This window comes from Anser anser (assembly GCF_964211835.1).
Source record: "Anser anser genome assembly, chromosome: 1".
NCBI classification, from domain to species: Eukaryota; Metazoa; Chordata; class Aves; order Anseriformes; family Anatidae; genus Anser; species Anser anser.
The window spans coordinates 122,829,725-122,856,556 of record NC_139720.1 but is presented as its reverse complement, the minus strand read 5'-3'; the positions used below and the strand labels follow the sequence as shown (position 1 = coordinate 122,856,556).

Below are 26,832 nucleotides of genomic sequence, written 5' to 3'. Positions count from 1 at the left end.
AGTTGCTTCTAAATATGTTTCAGTGTTCCAGTATTGTTAGGAAATACCCTTACAGAACTTGAAATAATTTTATTCTGCACATTATTCTGTGGACTTCGAGAAAAGTGTAATTTTAACTCTGATGCAGTCTTACTTTTCTATCAATGGCTTCAGCCTCAGATCTGCACTGGTATGTTTATTTAATTACAACAGAAATTAGTGAAGCCACTATTAACTTAATTACTCAGCACCAATTTAAGCAGAATAGTTACCCAGGAAAGAATGACAAAAACAGACAAAATACTGTTCACAATGTCACTCCATGTAACAGGCTGCTGAGATTTTTTCAATGAAAAATACTCTGAGATGTCATGAAGTACAGTTAAGAAAGATTAATCTTACCTCTCTGTATGCCTTTTGGAATTTTGGGTAAGGGGTAAGAATTAAGTGAAAAAGCTTTTGATCTTGATTATATCTAGCTTAGGCCTTCTGCTGACTATGGACAACAGGATAATCGGCTATGAGACAATACTCTACACTTACACTCCTTGACTTTTCCCAAACTTTTTTTGGTTATGAAGATTGGACAGCTTTTATATTCAGTAGGGTATGGCAGATGATTTCTGATTCATGCTAGTATCGCATATGTTGGAGTGACAACCATAGTGGATTGGAAATCCTGAATGGAGGGGAAAAGTTTGTCTCTCAGACAGACACTGGTCATTGTTCTGAACTACTTTAGTGGCTATGATATAGTGGGAATGATTTTGTTTTAAATCACACTTACTGCTGAAGAGGTACTTCAAAAACAATTCCATTCAGAAAGGGAATGTTCCCAATCTGTGTTAAGACCGCAAACTCAGACAGATAATGCATTTCATGCTGAAATATGCACATTAAATACTAATTGCTAAACTTTTTTCAGTACTTGACCTGTTCTGCCATTGATCAAAAACTGTTGTTAGATGTATAATCAGATACATGTGTGAAAATCATCACTATCATGTCAGACAACTGAGATCTGAAATTTTCACTGATATAATCACAGCTGCGTAAGACTGAATATGTTTGAATGCATATGGCATCACTTGCTCCAGGTTTTGTTGTCAGAAACTTAAAATCTGTATTAGACAACTCACTGGCAAGCAAAGTTTATCTCAGTCCCTAATATTGTGATTGTTCTATCTTGCTACTTAAACTGTTTTTATATTCTCTTGCATAATAATCCTAAATTATTTCTTCAACCCTATTATCTGAGAATACTTACGAGATGTCAGAGGATAAGAGAGAGCAGAAAAATCTTAAAGATCTTAAAGAGATATTAAAAAGTATAGATACTTATGAACGGAGATCATAAGGACTATACAGTAGTGTACAAACCAAATCTAACAATCCATCTAACAATGACACAACCATAGATTCAACAGGGATTGAGTTAACTGTAATAATTTAAATATTTAGTAAGAGCAGTCAAAATTGGAAGTTTCACAGTTACACTTAAAATATTTATCTTGATGCTCTAAAGTTTGATTTTTTTGATTTTTAGATTTTTTTTTTTCCAGTTGTGAATTTTGGACAGAAAATTACTTCATCTACTCTTATATTATTTCATCATTTGCTTAATGTGACTAATTTTTATGAACCTATCATACATAATCTAGTAACATTCAAAATCATTACCTGTTAGTACAGATTCCAAATTTGTACTGTCTTTATAAAATCAAGTGCAGCTAACATGATTAATTTCTGTCATTGTGACAAACTGTCTCTGATGTGAAGAGACTTCAACAGAAGACTTCAAATCCTTGTTACATAAAAACTGCTGATATTAACTGAAAAATAGTTATATACTACTTGAAGTACTCCTGATAACATTATGAATAATACAAAGATAATGCAAGCACCTGAAATGAAATTAAAAGCTTAATTAGGATTCTAAAATTATAAACAAATCCTAAACAAATTCTAATCTCTCTTTCTTACACAGGAAACTAGTGCCAAAACAAAGCAGTAGAACAGATTACATATTTGCACTTGTGAACAAATCCGTCAGATCTACAGTTCATATTAAGATAGGACACAGTAAGTTCTTGCATCATGGTAATTTTGATTTTAAAATGCATATTAGAAAAAAATTCCTTGCTATCTGTCAAAGATATACCTATCTGCCAAAATATAAAATGTATGCATTTTTTTTTAGAGATTTCATTAAAAAAAAAAAATCTGTTCAAATCTTGCATTCTTCCCAGATTTAATATCCATTCCATTCCTCACAACACTCCGTAATTATCATTCTCTGAGATCTTCACATAAACCAACATGTTCCTTTGCAGCACATTTTCAAGACAGGTAATACATATAAACTATTATCCTAAATACCAAAAATGTTCTGAAGGTTACCCTAAGTGTGCTACCTGAAAACATTATGGCTTTAAAATGCATAAAGTCTATTAAGAGTTCAATAGAAATCAATCAACTGAAAAGAAGCAAACAAACTCAGTAAAAAACATTCAATATTATCACTAGATTAGTTCTTTAATTCCCCAAGACAAACAAGACTATGATTTCCACCAAGCAAAATATGTTGTTGTCAGTGTTGCCCTCCTTTCTTTCCTATTTTTAATTCATTCCACTTATTCTTCTACATTTATCAAATGAAAATATGACAAAGAGGCTATTTTACCTTAAATATAACTTCTCTGAGAAGTGAGGGAACAGAATTGTTCCTATCCACTCCTTTACAACATTCTTACAATTTAATCTCAGTCCAGACTGATAGTCCAGTATCAGAAGTGCTCGTATTCAGAGATTCTAATTTTGCTAATATTGAATTCTTAATGTTTAAAATATAACACCTTAGTTTCTTAAAGCTTATATTGACAGAAATGTTTTTTCTAAGCAAGCCTTTCATTTACATCGACTAGTCTCCAAGGTTTTTAGGAAATCTGTTGGAGCCTGAGAGAACTCTCCTATTCTTCTTCTAATTACTAAAAAAACCTATTCTTTTAATTCTTAAAAATCTATTCTTCTTTTAATTACTACTACTACTACTAATAATAATAATAATATAAGTAAGTCAGCCCAATGCAGAATAAAGCTCTTACAGAATTTGAAAATTAGATGAATAATGCAGAGGACCCATCACTGGTAAAGAAATACATATCTGCAAAGAGAAAACCAAGCAGAACATGCATCAATACAATGAAAAAAAGAACAGCCTATATCTAGGAATAAAGAATGCAAACCTCAAAGCCTTAAGGACTCTTATAATGGAAAACAACAATTCTGAAAAAGATCTGAAGAGAAGAGGAAAGTGGACAGAGGAAAGTGGTAAAATATCAGTTATGCCTGGAGTTTTCATTGTGACACAGACAAAGGAGTTAACAAAATCCTTTGAAGGCATATAAAGAAACAGGGAGGCTATACTTCCTCTGTGTTTAAGTGTCACTGAAATTCTGCACCCACAATACAAGAAAGATGTCAGAAAAGATGGACAAAGCCAGGAAAGCAAAGTCGCCTGCAACATAGGTTTAACATAATGAGTACCATACAGCTTTTACATTACACGTGGATTGATGCTATACACTAAACAGTATTGATGAGTCAGCTCAGTTCTTTATGAATTTAATCAAACAGTGAGCGTGGTTTTATGAAAAACCCATAGAAAACTGGTGTTCTAGTGTTTCCTGAAGCTTTTAAACATAAACTAGAATTCTATCATGGAAAAACATGGTGACCTAGACGTAGTGCCAGCTGCATTTCAAATATATATCTGAAGTATAAATATCCAGCTAAATAACATTAGCTTTCAGTTTAAACAAAAAAGACCTATTTATTAACTTGAAATATTCAACATATTCCACTGAACTGACTTTTTCATGTTTTTTTGGGGATTGTGGAGAAATAGATAAAGTATATGTACTCTTATATTATTCACTTTTACACTAAAATGATTATCAGGATGATATATTTATACCTCTGACCATTCTTAATGCTTAGATTAGACTACCATAAGTCCCATTTTTATTAGTCTTGTCCATCATAAAAGAAGCTACAGTAATAACTTCAACAGATCCACAGAGTTTTGATATAAACAAATCAGTAACAGAATAAGGTCTTGGCTATACATTAAACGCTACCTCTATTTAATCTTTGCTGGTTAATAATTTAGGATTTGCAAACTGTCAAGTTTTCATGCTCCAAAAGCATTATTTCCTCTAGCAAGAGCATCAAATGACTAGAATTAAGTGTTGGATTGGTTCTCTGTTTTTAAAACTAAATGTGTACTGATTGGGTCATTACAACTTTTTTTTTTTTTTTAATATATATATTTTTTTAGATAGCCTTATCATCCTAATTTCACTGATGTCATATTTGGGCAAAGTCATTGTGTTATTCAAACTTACGAATACACTCCTGTCATCATCTGGCAGAGCACTCAGACACCAGTACATTCTCACATAGCTTCCCTTGCTTATGGCAGGATTGGAGAAAGGTTTTGAGAATCGTAAGTCAGCCATCGCTGAAGGCATTACAGTTACAAAAGAGGTAATGAAATAGGATAGTGACAGCAAATTTAGAAAGTACCAGAGCAGGTTGTATTTGAGGCAGCTTAAGGTTACAACAATAATGCAAGGTACTTTCCCAGGTGCGTGAGTTCCTCTTTGTCTCTAAACCCTGAAATGCTCAGGAGTAATGTAAGGGCTAACAAAAGATGCTCAAGAAAAAGATACGTTTATGCTGTCAGTCATCACAAATGAGAATGTGTCTTCCAAAAATCAAAACAGAGTTTAAATAATACATTCTGTGGCTCCAGTATGCTAGAGTACCCACTTCAATAGAATTATATAGTTTTGACAATGTTGTAAGATCAAGATAAATGAAAAAAATATTAAAAGTAATCACAGTAAATATTTTTAGTCTACTCCTACATTCCCTCCTCTGTATTCATCTCAAATGCAATGATTGCAACCAGTATGATTCTAGCTCTGAGCTCCTGAGGGAGGGCCCAGCTAAAACTAAGGACCCACTACACCAGACAATGTACAGTTACAAACACTACTTGTCCTGAGGTCTTTACGGTCTGATAAAAACACAACAGTGCTTAGTGTTATCAACAGCTCTGATTCAAGAAATACCAAATAATCATCCATTCAGAAAAGTTTTTAATGTGTGCTAAGGATCCTGATGGATTTTTTAAAGAAGTGTTTGAATGGTTTAGTCAAATTTGGAAAGAACCTTGTTCTCTGGAAAATTATTATTATTTTTTTTTTCTTTTTTCTTTTTTGTCCTCCCACTCCCCTTTCTTAGGTTACTCCAAAAAGCAATTTGACTTTGAGGACATAAGAAAAGGCTTCAATTCACTAAAATACTGGTACTAAAAACATCACATAAACACTTATTAGCAAACCTTTGTCAATAAACACAACCATTGACATACAATATACAGAACAGATGTTTTCCATTTCAGCTATAAAAAAAAATGCTAAAGGAAAATGTCTTGTGCAAATAATTTCAGATAGGCACCATGCTCACTGCAGAAGTACAGAAAAAAAAAAAAGTCTGATCATAAAATTTTTCTATTTCACAATCTCCAGAAACAAGTTGTGATCTAATATCTAATGGCTCCACAAAGGCTGGACAAATGGAACAATATTTGGTTTTCATTTGAGATGTCTGAAGGGACTAAATCATATGATACTGGATGAATGTCATGAAAAAATAAAAGCCAGATAACCTGGCAAAAAAAAAAAAAAGCAGTAGCTGGCATTAACATGTTTTTAGAGTCTAGCTACTAAAAGGGAACACAAAAGTGCCCTGTCTTACTATGGAGGGCAAAAGAACATAGCTTATCTGGTGCCAACAAATCATGAAAAATAAATAAAAAAACCTGATCACTTGCTTAAATAAAATAGCACCTATTTTTCCAGCTTTCAGTAAAATGAATTTTGTCTGAACTGTCTTACATAACACAGCTGAATAATAGTTACAGTTTCTACCACACTAATGGGAAATTAACATTAAGCGCCCTCTCCTCATCTTAGGACCACAAAAGCATTCTTATTACAGAACTAAATCATTTTCTGATTATTTTAACTTCACTTATAACAGCTGATTTTAATTGTACACTTACGAGCAGATATTGTAAGAAACCTCATATAATGTGAAAATGGCAGATATCTTATATCCTAATATAATCATCGTATATTGGAAAAGCTGCTCTAAATATGTTCTCTTCCATTTCTTCTTTCCCTTCTCCTAGCATTTCTGACGGGACAGAGTCCTGTTTAGATTAACTTGGTGTAAGAGTTTGCCCTTTGTCTCTTCATTAAGAAACCCTCAAGAAACTATTCTGAAATTTTCAAAGTTTTGAGATATGTAAATATCAAATTTAACATAGTCAGATGATGAGTGCAGCAGTCTATTACAATCTTGTTCCAACTGATACACAAACTAGAATTTGCCATACTCCATTGTTCATTACAGTCCATTAAATATTCAATTAGAATGTAAGCTTTTAAATAGTTTGAGTCTGTGAAGCAAACACAACACATTTATTTCTCCTTTTCATCAGAATCAAAGCAAAATTATTGTTTGAACTTAGAAGATATTCTGCAAATGCAGAAAACTTACTTTTTTTTTCTTCTTACTATAATGGTCTCATTATTTCCATTATGAAAAGTCAAACAGATTAAAACAATTCTGAAGTTTCAATAGTTTGTTGGGATTTTTGTTTGTTTGCTTGTGAGTTTTTATTTGTTTGTTTGTTTGTTTTCAATCAATGCAAGCTAAGATTTTGGGTGAGATGCCACAGCATATTTGTATTGTATTCATTTTTCAGGGAAAAAAAAAAAAAAAGGATGTTATTGGGTGCTTAGAGGGGAACAGGAGTGGTGTGTAAACCTTAATAAACAGCTGAGAATTCACACAAAAGAGAAATACCTTAAAAAGGTCCCCCACAATTTAAGACATTTCAACTGGAACTTATAGATAACTACATGATACAAATGCCTATGAATTCTAGCCTCAATACTTCTGGTGTTCACTGAACAAATTGGAAATACAGTTAAACATTTTTATTCTCTTCTACTACATGCAGTGAAACATTCAGTGAATTTTATCTTTGTACTGTAGCAAAATGTCTAGCCCAATTATGAAAATTTATTCCAGCACAAATACATTACTTTGTAATGCGTTTTGGCTAGCATCGGTGCTGGTTCCCTAGCACTAGTAAGCTTTGAATATTCAAAAGCTGTTGAAAGATGCATAAAATGGAGGAAGGAGCACACCTGAAGTAAATTCAATTTTAAATATTTTAGGTTTCCACACTAAATTAAATTTACCAATCGAATATGAACTTTTTTTTTTTTTTCTGTAGAAGTTAACATATCCAATGTCAGTTCATTTTCAAATATTTTGTGTATCTCAGAAAGGTCAGGTGACCTTTATCCTAGAAATGCCTATTTCTGTTCTTCATCTGTAAGGGAAAAACACCAGCTCAAATATAGATGTTTGTTACGGATCTGTTTTGGTGAGATGAATCTTACTTCCATATATTTAGTAGGAAAGGAGTATGTTGGAGGTTTGCTGTAGGGCAGAAGTAAATATTTTATTTAAACAACTCAACTGTGTTACTGCTATTTCCACACCTGCTACATTCTGTCTCTGTATATAACATAGCACCTTACAAAAATAAATGAAATGACAAGATCATCCTAAATGAACAATAACTAGTAAAACAGTCTAGTCAAAAACTCCATTCTCCAGCATTAACCCATGACTATTCAAACTCATACCCAACTCCCTTGACTCCTCTCATTGTATCAAAAAAAAATAAATCACAAATAAACACACTCAAAAAAATAAAACCCACAAAACCAACCAACTAACAAACCAAACAAATATCTCCATAAAGGTGCCTATAAAGGTTTTCAGTGAAAAGGAACTCACTGTAAAACTGAAAACACCTAAGTGTAAAAGACAAAAGATAGCTTGTCACAGCCTGACAAAAATTGACTTCCAAAATTAGGATGAATAAATTTAGCTTAATATTTTCTAGACAGTTCGAGGGCAGATGCTGATCCTTTGCTATTTGCTTTGCATAAACATTAAGGACTTACACAATGCAGGGTTTGTTGTTTGCTTGTTTTTAAACAGTTTACTTTTTTTTAAAGCAACATGAGTTTATCTTGTTGTTTTGACCAGTGTGCTAACTACGATGTCTTTATGGCCTTAGACTAAAATAAGATGGTTTTGAAAATCAGTGTATCAGAATTTGCAAAATCTGTTGTGATGAAAGATTCGAAATAAGCTCAGTACAGCTATCCATGAAAAGGGCCACAGCAAAACCTTTTTACACGACTTTATATAATTAATCTGTGTAGAATTTTTTCCACCAAGGGTCTTACCTTTCCCTGATTGTTTCACGCAAACAATTTTTAATGGCTAAACTCTCACATCAGAACTCTCACATCAGAAGACCTAGGAAGATACCCAGGCTGCCCAGTCATTAACTGACACAAATCAAGTCTCATAAATTTGTACTGTTGGGTCTTACATTTACATCTATGCATCGATACCCACAGATTCAACCATATGCTATACTGATTGCAGATTCAATGTAAGAAGTACTTTTGAAAGAAGCAAACAACATAAACATTTCGTTAGGCAAAAGAACGAATATCGTCTTCTTTGAAAGTAGGATTTTTTTATTTTTCAAACTTCCAGGATATGTTCAGATTAACTGCATTCATACCATGGCAAAAACATTTTTTTTTAAACTAAACTGTATTATCTGCACACGTCACTGACTATAAGTATTCTAAATAGCCCTGAAACTAAGCCAGATTCATTAGCATGTAAAAATCACATTCTCCATTTCCTCTGTCTTGTATACACTTCTAAAAAATGTTTGCAAAATGGGTATAGACCTCAGATGCCCTTCCAGATCCCCCTATGCCAGTACTCTAACCTTCTCAAATGAACCCCCAAATAGCGAGGCAGTCACAATTAGGTACCAGGAAATCTGTACCAGGAAATCTTGGACAGGATCCTGTCTAAGAGCATTGTTTTCTTCTAGACAGAGAAAATGACAAGATTATGCGTTTATGTTAAAACAAACCAAAAAAAAAAAAAGTAAAAAACATCACTATGCATCTATGCATAGTAGTTATAATAATAGTTATTTCAAAGAGTTTCATAATGAGATGTTTGAAAAATTCATCCTAATTAATTACTCATGAGAATTAACTTGGTTATCTGAATAAACAATGCCAGGATTTACAATAAGATCTGAATATAAGCAATGAATTCTTAATTACTGGTACAAGAGTTGGCAGAAACAAACAATTTTATAGCCTTCAGACATCTTAATGTCCCACTACATGTAGCAAAAACTTACATTAAAGTCTTCTAGTAGGATAAAGTAAATTAGGAATGAAGAATTATTTACAACAGTGTGCAATAGAGAAGAATTAAATATATGATGTAATTACAAAGCAATGCTTCTTATAGGTTAATACAACAAGAAAATATTTTTACTATAAATTCAGGATAAGCTATTTCAATATTTCATCATTGCCATTAGTAGCAGCAACAATTGTGAGGAATCTTGTAACAGTAAATGAAAGTTTTTAGGAATTATATATATCCAGAAATAAATTACTTGTAAGGATGTGTGATGTGTAAAATTATAAGAACCACTATACTAAGAAACAATAACAGCAATAACTACAAAACCAAACCAAACAAACAAAACCACCTGTATCTATTTTCAAGGCAACTGGATGCTTTTGTTAATAGTGAAATATTAGCCAATAATACATTGCTTCTAGAATAGTGCCATATATGAACTTCTTTTGTTTAAAACACAAAATGTAAATGATGAAATTCACAATCGTTATATAAAATAGTTTATTTTCACAAGCTTTACATTTGGGAAAATTTAGAGCATGCTATCTACCCACTTACCACTGTGTTTTTGTGGTATGAGAATATGTGGCCTGAAGCACTAAAACAGTTGTTTTTTCCTATATCCTCTGATTCTATTTGTGCTGCATTCCAGAAATAACTGTTTAAATTCAATGGTTATTAACTCATCAATATCCATATAATCCAATTTAGATATAAAAGAGAAAAATTATTAGCATGACCATGACTTTCAGCACAGAAGCCTGGATTCTCTGTATTTTATTTATTTATTTATTTTTCTTACAACATCTGCAAAGCAAAAATAAGAAGTTCCTGACATTATACTGCAGTAGAAGGAAAGTCTAAAGAAGGCATGAGTCATTCACAAGCCTTTTTCAGACTTGGATAAGTACTCTAAAATGTAAATGTTGAACAATTCAATGTATGAACAATTTAAGAGAGACTTGTAACTTAGAAGCACAGTATGCTCAGAAGGCAGAATATAATTAATAAACTTGCCATCTGATAATTTCAAAATCTCACTGGTTTTAAGGTCTTCTGTGATCATAAAATGTAAACATTATTTCCTTGATATTTATGTCTGTAAATGAAAGTACAAAATTTAGAAATTATTATAGAAAAGTAATATTTTGGAAACATTTAAATTATAAAAAAGTTATAAAGTCCAGTCCTTGCCCATCACTGACCAGTCACAATAGATGAACATCATGAACAAAAAAGACATTGTTTCACAATTCAGATCCAATCGTTTTACTATTTAAAAACAAAAACCCAAACAAAACAAATGCACACATACAAAATTCCAAACAGATAAAATAATAAAATAAAATTAAACCTGCAACCACAAAGTTGATACTAAATAGAGACAGACTGCTGACCAATTCTTAATACCAGTGTAAGGAGTAAATATTTTAGATGTTGTGTATTTTTGAAATAAGGATACTAATTTTAAATTTCCAGGCAATGATTCAGAAACTTGTCAGTCTAGTTCTGATACTTTTGAAGAATTTGTGTTTTTATAGCTGTCAATTTAGCATTTACCTATGGTACCTGAACACCATGTACTCCCACATACACGCACACAACACAATAGTCATTCTTCGTTGCCTCTTCCCTGCATATAAAACTGGCACCAATTTCCAATGTAACCTGTATTTTATTTTATTTTTTCATTTTAAATTGAATATATATTGGTGTTGAAATGCAGACCACAAGAAAAAAATTGAAATGTTGACTTTTAGACAGATGATTGCAAATGATATTCTAACATTCAGCCACAGTAAGATCCAACCTATAAAGTGTAACACCTGAGTTACCTTAATGACAGTATGGATGACGTCTCAGCTGGAACAATATTGTGCTATTTTGAGAACTTGTGTTCTAGAACGAGGCATAGGCACAGGAAACAAGAAACAGACACAGGAATTAAGTGTCAAGTTGTCCAGCTATCATATGAGAGCAGATTAGAAAACTACAGCTTTACCAAAATGAGGTCCAACAGAGGACCTGACTGAAGCCCATAAGAACAGAAAGGAATAAACATTGGTAAGTAGATAAAACTGAGCTACATCTCAGTCTTGGCAAAAGAAAAAATGTGTATATACTAAGTGCAAATAGAGGAGATTGAAGAAGTTGAAGCCCAAGTGAATTAAGGAGTGAAGAGACAGAAAAACTTTTCAACCAGACTAATGAGAGAAAAAAAAAAAAAAAAAAAAGAAAAAAAAAAGAAAACCTGCTTTCATGACTGAGTTCAATAAGTTTCAAATGAATTATATGATGTGTTATCTGTAAAAAATCCCTTAAAAGCCTATGTCTTCTAATTATAACAGTCAATTGCTATTTCTTAAAAAATGAAATGTGGTATTTCTTTTTCCAACAGCACAGTTCTGCTCTCAAGAAGTCCTAACAAATTTTTTTGCAATAAGAGTATTCAAGTAGTCATGACCTGAAATGAAACAATTCTATTATTAGGTTTTGTTTACAATATAGTAGATGCATAAATGTTGTGTAATATCCTACTGCACTGTGTAGCAAAAAGGAAACCAAAAAAAAAAAAAAACCACCCGCAAGAATGTAATTATCTCTTAACCTATATTAACATAATCACCTAATCATAGTGTTGACTGTTTCATTTTACATTAACATTTGACTCCATGTATTTACTGAATGATAATGAACATACTCATCTTTACTTTTCCAAAGTAGTCCTGCCTAGAAATAGTACTACACATCCGAATATTTGGTGTATTTTTTTTTCTAAAACAGTTTCTTATTCAGTATAAGACTATTCACTTGGTTGTGAAAGAATTTTCAGACAAATCCTGTTAATTCTGAATATGGTTCACTGAGCAGCATGATGTCATCAATTAAACAAGTTGCTAACCTAGTAAATCAAAACACACAGCTGTTTTAACTTTTTAACCTAATGGAAATTCTAATGATATCTCCTGTCAGACTCATAGAAGCCTAATATGTTTCAAACAAGAGGCTTTCCTGCTGCATTGCACTATCAGTGTATTCTGTGTAAGCTTCAGACTCTTTCTGCTAACCAAGAAAATAAAGAGCCAGTAAAGAAAACTGTGACAATGGAGCTTCAGACTGAACATTCTTTCATAAATAAATGTAGAATAACATTTAGTCTGTGTTCTTGATGTTAGTGGAATATTTTCAAGTTCCATGAATTTTCATCAGAAAGGTAGTTTTTACTGTTTTATTGAATTAAATGAAATTTTTGAGACATGCTGGGATTTCTAACACACGGAAAAAAGAAAGAAAATGCTTGAAGAAAATGCAAAAAGAAAATTTTGGTAGAAATCCATTCTGCATATTGTCCAGAGAAATGGTGGATGCCAAGCGTTCAAGGCCAGGCTGGATGGCGCTTTGGGCAACCTGGTCTAGTGGAAGATGTCACTGTAATGGCAGGGTAGCTGAACTAGATGATCTTTAAAGGTCCCTTCCAAACCAAACCATTATATGATTCTATGTTCAGATGTTTGCATTATTCTTGTGTTTTAAATATATAAAACAAAACATATTTTTTACATGAGAAGGAGACTATGTCAAAGAGCAATGTAGAACAGAAGCAGTCTTGTTCTACAATGAAATCTAAGCCTCTTTATAGCAGGGCATTATCTCAGGTTCTTTTAGTATGATATTCAATTCAGTATGAAGTTTCTCCTCAACAGTGAGAAGAAAATAACATCTCTAATCTGTTGGGACTGTGAAATGTTCTAACACATACAGTACATTTATAACATCTATGACACATTAACTTGGTCTGGAAACCCTCAAAGATCAAACTCTTCACAGAAAGAAAATAATGTTTTAGAAAACTGTTAGCAAAAAAGTAAGAAACACTTTTTTCACTGATCTGAGCATACATTTGAAGCTGCTTGAGGACACTAGGATAGTGCAGAGAAGGGTGATGGAACAGGCAAGACCAAGCAGAAGAAAGGGTAAGGCTTTGCACTGCCATATTACTGTCTGTCAGATAGGTACTAGAGTGTATATTTGCTTTTCAAAGAAATGCTTAAAACTGTGAGACAGAAATCCAAAATTTCAGTGGTTTGGAAAAACATATGATGTCTGCTACTTTTTATATATGCATTAGAAAGCATCTTTATTCCTTTCTTCCATCCAGATCTTAGACTTGGTGTTCGATGTGGTGATGGTAATTCACAGAAAAATATTTACGAACTATTTTAGCTTCTTCAGCTCAACATATCACTTAGCAGTTATATCGTTTTTATACTTTATGATTTGTTTTCCTTTTTGGTTCAGGAGTATTATCAGTCAGGAGTATTATCAGTCAAGAAATAGCAGCCTAAATTTAAAAAAGGTAACTTTTAATATTAAAATCCAAAAGACATGATTTATTTATGTATTTATTTTAACTCTAGGCTATAGATTAGTAAAAGCCCAAGGACCAAAACTGTACCTTTAATGTTAGCCAGACCTAACTTCTTTCAACCTGAAATCCAATAATTCAATCCAGCAATTCAAATGTACAATGATCAGTTTAACAGTGATTTTTCTTATGCAGAAGTAAGAATTTATGACATGAAACCTGAGTTTAGTCAAGCCATTTTATTCAGCTGAACCTATCAACTTGCAAAATATCAGTTTAGAATTAATTCTTCATACCCATTACCATTTCAATCATACAACAGAGAAATGAAATAAACTACCAAGAAACTAGAGTTATTATTTTCCTTATGTTGCTCAAAGAGCTTGTAAGATGAAAAGCATACAAATTGGAACTGGACACATAGGACTAAGTGGCTATTCTGTCATACCGCATTTGACAAAAAGGATCCTCAAGGTTCTTTGATTAAAACATGAAACAGGCAAAATGAGCAAGGCACTTGCAAGACTTAGTTCATGAAATATTTCTTGTACAACTCAATGGTTAATCACATTTCTTCCACAAGATTTAAAAATAAAGCCTGTTACTTTTGCTGGTTATAAACATAAAATGGAAATTAATGGGCACTTTAAATAAAGACCAAGTGAGTCCATAACTGTGGTAGTACTACAATATACCATGTAATCCTATATTTAATAAGGACAACAGAAATATCTTACCATAATTGCCACTGAACACTCTACACTAGAAATCCACCTCAAATGAACTGTAAAACTATACAGAGTATCCAGACCAGCAAACTTCTAATTACTGCAGGAAAACAGGAAATGAGTTAATCAAATCATACCTGGAGAAACTGGTTGGTTTTCGCAAGACCCACGTCTCCAACCTCTATCTGTGCTCTTGACAGCTTCTCTTCAGTTTCAGTTAGCCAATGATTAAAGCTCTTCATGTCACAATGAAAAAGCCGCCACTTCTCAAAAGATTTGTCAAACCGTCTACAAGCATAAAAGGAGATGAAGTAATTATCTATTTATTGACACTTTATTTATTTACCACAGGGAAAAAAAAAAGGAAAAAAGCTGGATTTCTGAAATTAAATTTGTGTAATGTTGATGGCATTCAATATTAACATTTTTAAGTTGTATCAAACAGAAACATGGTAGTACTTCTGAATAGTGAAAATATTGCTAAACATATGTGTCAAAAATCAGTCATCCATTTTTAATGTTTTTTGATGTTTCAAATGAATTCCATGGTCATAACATGTTTTCAGTTAACAGCTTTATAACCCACTCTAACTCACATCACAGGTTTAACACCCACAGGCCACAGTGTAACTGGGTATATGCCCATATACTTAGCATGAAGAAAACACTAGTACTGCTAAAATGCTCCTAACACAGTTCAGTAACTTGCTGTGGCTACCAACACTGCAAACATTCTCTGCGGGTTAACATACTGGTTTTGTGTTGTAAACATACAACTACTTTCAGATCCCTTTTCAAAGGGAAAATAATTTAAAAGATCTGTGATGCATCTGACCCACCATACCATAAGACAAAGGATGAAAATCAGTAGGCAGATTCTTAACATGCTTCTTTACAAAATTTAGTCCCATGATCCTATCATGATTAAAGGACTTTTCTTTTGTAGAAATATGATTTATAATATTGTATGTAATTCAGATGCAAAAGACTACATTATTTATGAAATCTGCTTTTGCGAGAGATTCCAGAGAATCTATATGCCCCAAATAATTCCAAGCATATAGTACAATTTGGCTCCACTTTTATGGAAAGAAACTTATTTTTTCTGCCTCCCCAGTGGATACAAATGTCCATCTATTTTTATTGCAAAGAAAAAGGAACTCCCTTCAAAGGACTTTCCACTTCTAGCGTGTAAAGGGAGTATTCTCCTTGTATTTTTATTAAACACTTTTTTATGGTTTTAAGTGTTTCACTTAAATTTGAGTATTTGGTAAAGATACTTATGCAAAAATAAAAATGTCTGAAATACAAGGATGAGTGAAACAAAATTAAGATATTTAAAATATATTCTATACAATAACCTAGGATGAAAAATATTACTTCCATGTCTACCAGTATACAGTCCGCTACACACAAGACCACGTAAACACTTCTGGCATTTTGGTAAATCTAATCTGTTTTTGTGCAGATTGACTGATTAATCTTCTGGTTTAAGATCTGTTGACTCCTGTCAAGTATTAAAGACATGAAATGAAAACAGAATTTATTTTGCAGATGGCCAATGTTTTAAGGAATTCAGTTATCCTACATTTTGGGTTCCTGTTGACAAAATCACTAATCAGAGATTAGCTAGAATGCTTTGTTAGCAGATCATCATTAAATATGTTACTGTCGTTTAGTTTAATAATCCTTCTTTGTAACATTATAATAGGTTTTAGGGTGTACTTAAAGGATAACAATAAAGATGCTCTATTATTTTTCCAGGAAGTAATCTGGTTCTGTATGGATAAACTGTAATATTCAAACAATCACTAAGAGTTTACCTCACCATATAAAAACAGGTTACTAACAGGGAACACTGGACATATCTTCAATTGTACTGATGACTGATGATTTGGGGGGGGGGGGGGGGAGGAAGACAGAAAATATAGATTTTTCTTCCCTTGTGTATATATTCCCAACTACGTTTTCACATTTTAAAAACTTGTAATACCATATAGTATGAATAACATTAATCCTTTCATAACCATCTATGTATGGCTATATACTTTCCTCATAGTAACCAATTTTGATAAATAATACACTAAACTGAGTTGGATGAAGTCCCCGGTGACTGGAAAAAGGAAAACATCACTCCCTTTTTTAAAAAGGGTAGAAAGGAAGACGCAGGAAACTACAGACCAGTAAGCTTCACCTTCTCTGCCTGGGAAGATCATGGAAAAGATCCTCCTGGAAGCAATGTCAGGGCACATGTCAGTGGATAAGGAATTGGCTTGAAAGATGTACCCAGAGAGTTGCAGTCAATGGCTCTATGTCCAGGGGAGGATGGTGACAAGTGGAGTCCCTCAGTACTGTTTAATATCTTTATCAATGAAATACACAATGGGATCAAGTGCACCCTCAGCAAGTTTGCAGATGACCCCAAGCTGAGTAGTGCAGTCAATACAACAGAAGGAAGAGATGCCATCCAAAGGGACCTGGACAGGCTGGAGAAGTGGGCCTGTGTGAACCTAATGAGGTTTCAACAAGACTAAGTACAAGGTGCTGCATCTGGGACAGGGCAATCCCAGACATGAGAACAGACTAGAAGAAGAACTTACTGAGAGCAACCCTGTAGAGAAAGACTTGGGAGTTCTGCTGGACAAAAAGCTCGACATGAGCCAGCAGTGTGTGCTTGCAGCCCAGAAGGCCAACTGCATCCTGGGCTGCATCAACAGAGGAGTGGCCAGCAGGTTGAGGGAGGTGATTGCCCCAATCTGCTCTGCCCTTGTGAGGCCCCATTTGGAGTGCTGCATCCAGGTCTGGGGCCCTCAGCACAAGAAGGACGTGGGGCTGTTAGAGCAGGTCCAGAGGAGTGCCATGGAGATGATCAGAGGGCTGGAGCACCTCGCCAATGAAAAAAGGCTGAGAGAGCTGGAGATGTTCAGCCTGGAGAAGGCTCCTGGGAGACCTTATTGCAGCTTTTCAGTGCTTAAAGGAAGCTTGTAAGAAGATGGAGTGCAACTTTTTGCTCAGGCAGATGATAGGACAAGGGGAAATGGTTTTAAACTAAAAGAGAGGAGATTTAGATTAGAGATTAGGAGGAAATTGTTCACTCAGAGGGTGGTGAGGCCCTGGACAACCTGGTCAAGTGGGAGGCATCTCTACCCATGGCAGGGGGGTTGATCTTGAAGGTCCATTCCCACTCAAGCCATTCTATGATTCTATGACTGCATGAACAAATGATCAGTCCTGCCATTAAAAACAATGACAAAAAGATAAAGAAAGATGCAGCCTGGTACAAAACAATCCTTCCTAACATTCAGGATACAGTCTTACTAGTTAAAACTAAGAAATGGAGGGGAGGGGAGTCGGTGGGGAGGGTGAGGGGGGGAGAGGAGACTTAAGAACAAGAATTAATTTACGGAAGGACTCCTCTAAGCTTTATGCACTGATTGTCTTCCCACAGGAGCTAAGTCTCTGTTCCGTACAATAGCAAGCTGTATTAAGTTTTTAGTATACCATGAGACTGTTTATAAATAGTATTCTCCCATATTTTATTTTGGAACCCAGAACCAACCAACCAAGAAATTGTCAGAAAATACCAAATTAAAAAAAAAAAAATCAGCGCACAAACCCTGGAAAATAGAGATTTAGAGTAATTTCTGCACAATAGTAGTTGGTGGAATATGTGGAATATGTCTGTTGAGGCATCAGATTGAATACTACAATACATTTTTCAAAAATAAGCACAGTTCATGAACTCGAAATATTTTTGTTGCACATGTTAGAGAAGAGTTTCATTTGAAAATATCTTACAAAAAAAGAAAAAGTGTTATGGTAATCAGATATCTCGTATACTGCTGTAACATCTTATACCACTATAGCTTTCTTCAGTGTCCTCTTCCCTTCACACAGTACAACCCTTTTCAGATGGCTAGGTATTTGAGTTGTGTCCTTTGCATTTTTTTCTATTTATGAAGCAATGCCAATTGGAGACATGCCAGTTTTCAAAACACTGGCTGGAAAGTGGTCTGCTTTTCATTGCTGTTATGAAACCTGGCTATAATCACAATACAACTCTTAATAACGTTCAAAATGCCATGAAGACGCGAAGAAGCACCTTAAAATTCCTAGGAAATTTTATGACAGTTCTACTTAGCTACAGGTGAACACGGGAGTTGTGCAGGATCTGCCACATGTGTTGCATTTCTTAGCATCATTGTAAACAAAGATTATTGATCTAATTAAAAACTGTAGTCAATCACCTAACTCATTTATTAAAATGATCGTGATGATTTTTCAATTATCATGCTATTTTTCAAAATTAGACAAAACTGAAAGGCACTTTTTTTTTTTGTAACCTTACTTTTCTCTGAATTAAATGGAAATGTCTTATTTTACATTTAAGAATATCACATGGAAAATAAAAGTTAAAATCCATTTCTTTTGGTCCAGTATGGTTTCTCATTTTGAAAACTACATTAAAGCAGAACTCCTTCTATTCCTCAGGAAATGAAATTACTTTTCTCAGCATGAGGAAGTTTATCAGCAGCTTAAATGCAAAAATTCAGTAGGGGTTGATATTAATATCATGGAATTTGCATTCCAACACTTGCAAATTGAATCTCCCATCACTCTCCATTCTTCTTGCCTTTGCTTTGGATACTAAAAGTTGCAAGGAGAAGAAATGACAAAAGTTGCAGGGAGAAGATATGTACAGTTAAAACTTACAAGTTGAAATACTAGTGCTTGTTGTTCAGGTCTTAAAAACAAACAAAACTTTGCTACCCTTGGTATAATAAGTATTAAGCATTGGTGGGAAAAAAAAAAAAGTGGGAATTTATGGACAGGCAAATCCACTAAAAATCAGTGCTCCTTAGGTGATTAGCTGTACTTGAATGCTATCATGCTGACAAGAGAAATGTTGTTGCTGCAGTGGCAGCTCCATTCTAAATGGGATGGAAGGGAATGTCACCGTGCAGCTTCGTGCTCACACTGTGTTTTAGGGGACCACTTCCAGAACACCACCCATGTATACCCAAGTGAGAGCTCCCCCTGCTAAATCTGTGTAATACAGTATTTTATACACACTACTAATTTAAATAGCTTTTTAACTTTTTTTTTTTTTACCATCTGCAGTCCTGTTAATATGCAATAAGATCGAAACCCACAAAAGCAGAAGAGTAAACTCAACATATGTTGAGTAACTGCTAAGATGTTGAAGTCTTGACACAGCAGAATGTAGATAGAAAAAATTAATAAGTGAGTACATAAAAGAGAAATCCTCTGAGAACTACGAAAAGTTCATGAAAACTACATCTTCCTCAAGAATCCCCAACCACACAATTTGGAGGCTAGAAAAGTATTGTTACAAGCCTCACAATTCTTAAACTCTTACCTAGGGATCCAGCCTTGTTTTCAGTCAGAGACAAATCACTGAGCTAAAACAAACAAACAAAAATTGTGTATCCACTCATCTGTATCTTCATCTATTAAATCCCTTTCCCGTTGATGACCACATGTAGAAATGGGGGCAGATAATAGGTGACTGTCCAGTATCTTGGCAGTATTTCCTCTTTATTTGTTACCCTGTCCTGTATTTCTTAACATACACTTGATAACAAGATAGAAGAGAACATGCTGAAGCCAAGCATGAAGTTCCATGTAGACTCCAGACTAGAATGGATGACTTGCATAAATTGCAAAGGGATTAAGCAGTGTACATGAGCTCTGACACTTATCAAGCTAGCCTTATTCTCCTAATTTGAAAGTTAAAATTAACAAGTAAAAAAAAAATGGTACACCTGCCTAACTTTTCTATATACACAGCTCCTTCAAGACAGTGCTTAACATGTTCCCTCCTGGGATGTCAATTTCCTTTTTTCTCATTAGTACATAATGGATTTTTTATATATATATATATTTTTTTTTTTTTTGGGGGGGGGGGGGGGGGAACACTCTGGAATGCAAAAAGCAGCCAAAGGCAACTCCTGAAGCAATTTGCAGTGCAGTTTACATTAAGCTATAAAAGTATGGGCACTCTTCCTTCAAAGATGATCACTCTCCTAACTCTTCAGACTTGACTTGGAGGGGGAAGAAAGCAACTCAGAAAACAACATCAAATTAAGTATAAGCAAAAACTGAAATTCCTTGGTAGTATTGTACCTGATATTGCACAGCTATTTACAGATGTTAAATCAGACACGATTTCTGTGGAACTCTATACAATGTGGTTGTACTTGATGTTCCAAGTCACAAGGCTGGCATCTTTTGGAAGTTACCAAAATGTAGATGAAAAACTTTTGAGTAAAGGAAAATCACAAACATTAGACAGGGTGCAAAAGGTTTTTGGTTTGTTGTCTTAGAGCAAATAATCTTAATTTTGCATCTGTGTCTCAATTTGTTCCCTGAAATTTTGATATAATTCCTTGATAAACTGTGAAATCCACTTCTATGATCTATTCTGCTTTAGCAAAGCTTCACAGCCAGTTGGCCTACATGAAAAAGAACACTATTAGTTATAAAATTTTCTAAGTGTCACAACTTACATCATTAAAAGCTTAATCGTTAAAGACATTCAGTCTTCATCATTGTCCTGGTTCCAGTTAGGACAGAGTTAAGTAGCTCATAGTAGCTGGTAGGGTGCTATGTTTTGGATTAGGATGAGAAGAGCGCTGATAACATGCTGATGTTTTAATTGTTGCAGAGCAGTGTTTACACCAGGCCAAGGACTTTTCGGCTTCTTGCTCTGTCCTGCCAGCGAGCAGGCTGGGGGTGCAGCAGGAGCTGGGAGGGGACAGACCCAGGACAGCTGACCCAAACTGGCCAAAGGGGTATTCCATACCATCTGACGTCATGCTAAACAATATATAGGGGTGGCTGGCCGGGGTGGGGGGGCCGGCTGCTCGGGAATAGGCTGGGCATCGGTCAGCGGGTGGTGAGCAATTGCATTGTGCATCACTTGTTTTCTTACACATTATTATTGTTAATACTATTACCATTATCACTATTATTATTATTATTGTTATTATTATTTTCCTGTCTTAATAAACCGTCTTTATCTCAACTCACAGGCTTCACTTTCCCGTTTCTCTCCCCCCATCCCAGAGAGGGAGGGGGGAGGGTGAGCGAACGGCTGTGTGGTGTTTAGCTGCCAGCCGGGTTAAACCACAACAATCATATTGCAAAAATATTCAGGAAACTTTATTTCTATAGTGTTGCTAAACAACGTACTGTAGGATTATGTTAATATTAACCTACAAATTATGCAATTTTGTCGATTTGATTCGGCACAATTAGCACCTTGTAAAAACACATAAAACTTCAAAGTAGTATAAATAATTATGTATTAGTGTGTGAGAGCATTAACTTTAATACTTAGGGCCACTCTTATAGATAATAAAACATGAAAACCTGTTTTTGTCAAGTATCTTCTACAATTAAATTGCTTAAAGAAACAACTAACCCATTTCCAGAGGATTTAATGTTTTTATTTTAATTCACAGAATTCATCTTTTGAGTGTTTAATTTATATTTAATTTAGATATCCTCACTGCATTTAGACTAAAAGCAATGGTCTTGTTTTAGACACTGATACATCTAGATCTTGCTCCCAGGTTTTGCTGTACATTACAGGTCCATTCCAGGACATGGCTCAGCTGTACACATTCTATCCACACCTCTATAACCTTACTTTCACCCACAAAATAGCAAATAATAAGAAATAAAAAATAAATTGCAACTGAAATAAGCATTAGAACAATGCTATCCATCACTACCAAATGTAATTTACCTCCTCTTCCCAGAAAGCAGGTTCTGTGGCACAACATATAAATTACAAACAGTATAAGTTGCAATTAAATTATAAACATTTTTCTGTCTTGAATTGTGTTGAAGTTCTTGCCCCTGAAGTCTGCAACTCAATTTCCCATCATATAATTTCTGATATCATACCATTTAGTGTCAATCACTGTACCAAAGACAAAGACAATTAAATTGTCTATGAAAAAGCAAGATCATGTTAGTCATTGCTGTTTTTTAGGCATGCAACTTCATTTTTATGAAAAGTGAGAGAACAAGAAACTTCATAAAAATTACAATTAATTATTATACTAAAACTCTATTTTGTTCTAATGGATGATGCATTGATAGCTTAAAAAGAAACACTTCACATAATTCATAAATCATACATTGTTCTTCTACACTAAGTAAGATTATTTACAATGCATATTAATTTGAACTTCATAATTCTTTTTTTTTTTTTTTTCCCCCAAGGTTTTCCTTCATTAGAGCAGAGATGAAATGATGTGTTTTAGAGAACTTTGCCTAGGCACCTGTATTTAAAGCAGGTAACTACTTTTTTCTAGAGAAAATAAAAAGCATTTGATTAATCATTTCCTAGGGAAGAGAGTAGCATATTGCAAGTCCCTTACACAAAATAAATTATTAATACAATTGGTAATAACACAACAAATTCCATAGCTTGCTAAAGTGAAACTATAAAAATTGCCACAGTAAGAAATCCACCAATCACACATTTTGAAGAGCATACATAAAAAGAACAGTTGCTCAATTTTACAGAAATCCTAATTAGTATATATGCCTACATACAAAAGGTATGTGGGCATCTCATCCACACGGTGGGTTAGAGTGTACGCTGTGCTCCCAGTAGGATGCACCAATACATTATTACTACCCACCTTATGGTAGCATACAACTGAAAAAAAACCAACAACATATGAAAATCACATTAAATTCTGATTAACCATCTGAGCCCTACATACACCAACAAACTCTGCACATTGCCTCACCCACCCAAACTCTTTGCAGAGCTGCTTAACGCCAGCTCTGATATTGCCCAGCTGTATTACCTAGCAACAGACTTTGGTGAGCCCAGCTACATAGCGAGAAAGAGCAGTGAAAAGCCTCACCTGGGGTCTCTGCTCTAGGCTTTGGAGACATTTTTAAGCTCACGCCTTCACCTGGGCTACTCTGCAGTTAGGCACCTGGCATGCCTCCCACACACCACCTCTGGACACAGTGGGACAAGGCCACTGGGGAAGGTCCCTACTCACAACACTCTACCCTGGACTCTCAAAACAACTCATTTATACAGTTGTAATGCCCTCTGCTACTACCTGAAGACTCAAAATGCCTGTGTGCTTTTATTTAAGCAATGCGCAAATATTTCTACTTTCCTTCAAAATTCCCACACCTGTCCCCATAGGGTGGTGGCTGGAAGGTGGGGCAGCTGGCCTGGAGGACACTGCCATTTTTCTGGCAAGGCGAGTTACTCTGCCTGGACTGCCCAACTGCACTCCTGTCCCACAGACTTAGCAACTATTAACCTGAGTATGTTAGACAGACTCCTAGAGAGCCACTTCCAACTTGGTTTCATCCAAACTGAACCCAATTTGTGGACTTATTCTGAGCCAGAGCACAGTGGACAGGAGATCTTGACCCAAATCAAAATACTTGTGGTTGTATTCCAAGCTAACACTGTGAAACGCAGCAGCATGTTCTGTTTCCCCAGTTTTGCTGCAGGTCAGATCCATTTTGGGACAAGACTGAACTGTACATATCCTCCTCACAGCCCCAAACCCTGATTTATATGCAAGAAAACTTTGTGAGTGGGCCACATTGAACCCGTGGTGTATTCTAGCAACTGATAGGTCAGCAATGTGGTGCCTGCTCTACTGCATTTCCAAGTCCTTCCTTTCCAGTTTGGAGGTGGATGTGGTGATATATATATATATATATATATATATATATATATATATATTTTAATTTAGAGCCAACTCATAATAATTGTATGTGTGATAAATAGGAAGTATAAATTAATAAAAAGAAATGGTGGTTTCTACAGCCTAGACACAGAAACAGGTGCTACACTCAGAATCATAGAAAACTGACAAGTCATGCCCAGCTGGGAGAAGACAGCTCTCACAAATTCCCCAAATTACTCATATCATAATTCATAAATTAATTTCATTGAATCTGTGGCCCACAAAATAAGTATGTGTAATGCAATATTGAGGGTATATATTACAGGATGTCCCCCAAGTATTTGCTTGTAATTATTATGAAGTATTTAAATCCCATAATTTCCCATGATAGAACTATAGATTTTCAGTTCAACCTGTAATGATGTATAATGTATCTTCCAAAATTGCCTTGTTCAATTCTCTGTATCCACAGCCCATCTCAAAGTCCCTCTACAATGGTGGCTTCAGAGCAGAAGGAATAACAGAAAACCGATTACACCAATTTATGCTAGCTGCTGACTCCCTGAGCCTGAAAGATGTTGTAGACATACACCTTTTATCCCATTTAAGGTATGGCAGATGTGTTCAAAAATATACATACTGGCATAAGAAAATCGGTCTTCCTAGTATCACTGAAAATCACAGTAATAACAGAGTACTTAACACTACCTTCCTAAAACATTGATGCCTGCATTTGTGCTAGATGTTTTTTACCTTTCAGAGTTTTTCAGTCAGTTAAAAGCCTGATGTATTTTTCTTAAAACTTTATAATAAAATTTCATTTAAAATAGCTTTTCCCTTTCATTTGACAATTCATTTGAGAATCTTAAATCTGAGTGTTACTAAGTTTTAAGGGAAACATATAGTAAACAGTTCTATGTTACTGAAACTAAAAGGTTGATGAAACTTACAGAAATTTGGGGGATAGGAAAATTCCCACAGCAGTGGGATAAATGAAGAAAATTGTATTAAGAGAGAGAACATGCATCATACTACTACCCAGGAGAAAGTATCTGAGTCATAAAGAGCTTGTTTGGATACAATATTTTACCGTATTTTTTCCATGTTTAACAAAAATATCTTAAATATTTGTGATACCAATTAGTACAACAGAAAAAAAATAAGAAAACCTACTATACAAAGACAGCATGTGTTTAGAGTGGTGGCATTTGAAAACTTGCTTTTGAGGTTTGACTACTGTAAATGATCGTTTACTGTAGTTAAATAAACTATTTGCAATATTCAGGATAAACAATAAAAATGCAGTGCATTTTGTGGAAAAGAAGGTGAACAGTAAAGGTTCCCAAAACAGTGGCAAGTAATATCATCCAAAAGCTCAAAATATTAAATGGGGTTGGTTAAGGGGCACTTTATGTATATGTTTATATACAAGTATATATTCTCTATAAATATACATATGTGTTAATTGCATGTATTCATCTACAAATATAAATGTTGAGTATTATGTATACTAGTCTTGTGAATAATGAAAGACCTTAGACACTCTTACTTATCAAGCTAGAAGTTCTTACAATATTAATCAACTGCAAAAGCCATTTTAGCTAACACTTGTGATTGTGCTACTGCTAATACAGAGAATTTGAACAATGTGTAGATGCCTAAAAGGGACAACACCAGGCCATTATTAACTATATCATAAAGAAGGTGAAGTAGAGAACAGGTGCTCAGTAACTTGATAACTCAATGAAAAATAGAGTAATTGCTTTCACCTTCTCAGCCAAATTATGAATTTAGAGACTAAAGTCCTGAGCAAAGTGACTATATGTTATCGCCAGTCTAATAAATATTTGCCTTGTCATTTACTTTCAAATCAATGTAATATATTCCTAGACAAATAAGACCTTCTAATGACAAACCCCCTGTATTCTTTGGGGACCTGGAAGTACATTTGTTGATGATAATTTCATTTCCTCTTTATATTGCTGATTTGGAGCTTGTTGACACCGATACATTTTCTGGATTACATAATTGTGTAGCTCAAGTTAACAAAGGAGTAAACTGTTTTCATTTCTATGCTTTAAGAGTGATTTAAAAGCAAAAGCCTTTCCCTTCTGTTTTTCAAGGATTGATTGTATGCATCTGTTTGGAATATGTAGTCTTAATGGATGTGGTACATGCAATGCAGGAAAGAATCTCAAATGCATTTTCGTACCAGCCTGCCAGCTATACTAATTCTGGCACGAGAGTGCTGCTTTTAGACATAATTATTTTTGTACTCTTTTGAGTGGAGATATACTACGTTCTCACTCTGACAGCCAAGGTACCTTGAATCTCTAGGAATCCCAGATGAATGGTTAGAGCAGACCAAATTTAACGCAAGGGCTACAGTGTCTACATGAATGAGATTTACTGCATATGGACTGCAAATGTTGCAGTGTCACCTCAACACTAGTTCTCAGATCTGAAAAAAAAAACACAACAGGTATGTAGACATAGGGTAAAATAGAGAGGTAAAAAATAGCTATCTTTATTAGCTCAGCCAGTTTGACTATAAGAGTTGTAGGATTATAATATATCAATTCATATCATATTTGTTAAATTATGATGCAGCCAGTTAATTAGCTTCACTCCCCCCCTCCCC

General features: G+C 34.5%; 1 protein-coding gene across 24 annotated transcripts in view; it reads right to left on the bottom strand.

Annotated features, from left to right (window-relative positions):
* DMD (dystrophin) overlaps positions 1-26,832 on the bottom strand; it is a 1,241,706-nt gene that overhangs the window by 567,449 nt on the left and 647,425 nt on the right. For all 24 annotated transcript variants that reach the window (XM_083850706.1, XM_083850697.1, XM_083850709.1 and 21 more), the window contains one exon: positions 14,622-14,772. In XM_083850706.1, the coding sequence (XP_083706832.1) occupies positions 14,622-14,772 (151 nt within the window). The remainder of the gene's footprint in view (positions 1-14,621; positions 14,773-26,832) is intronic.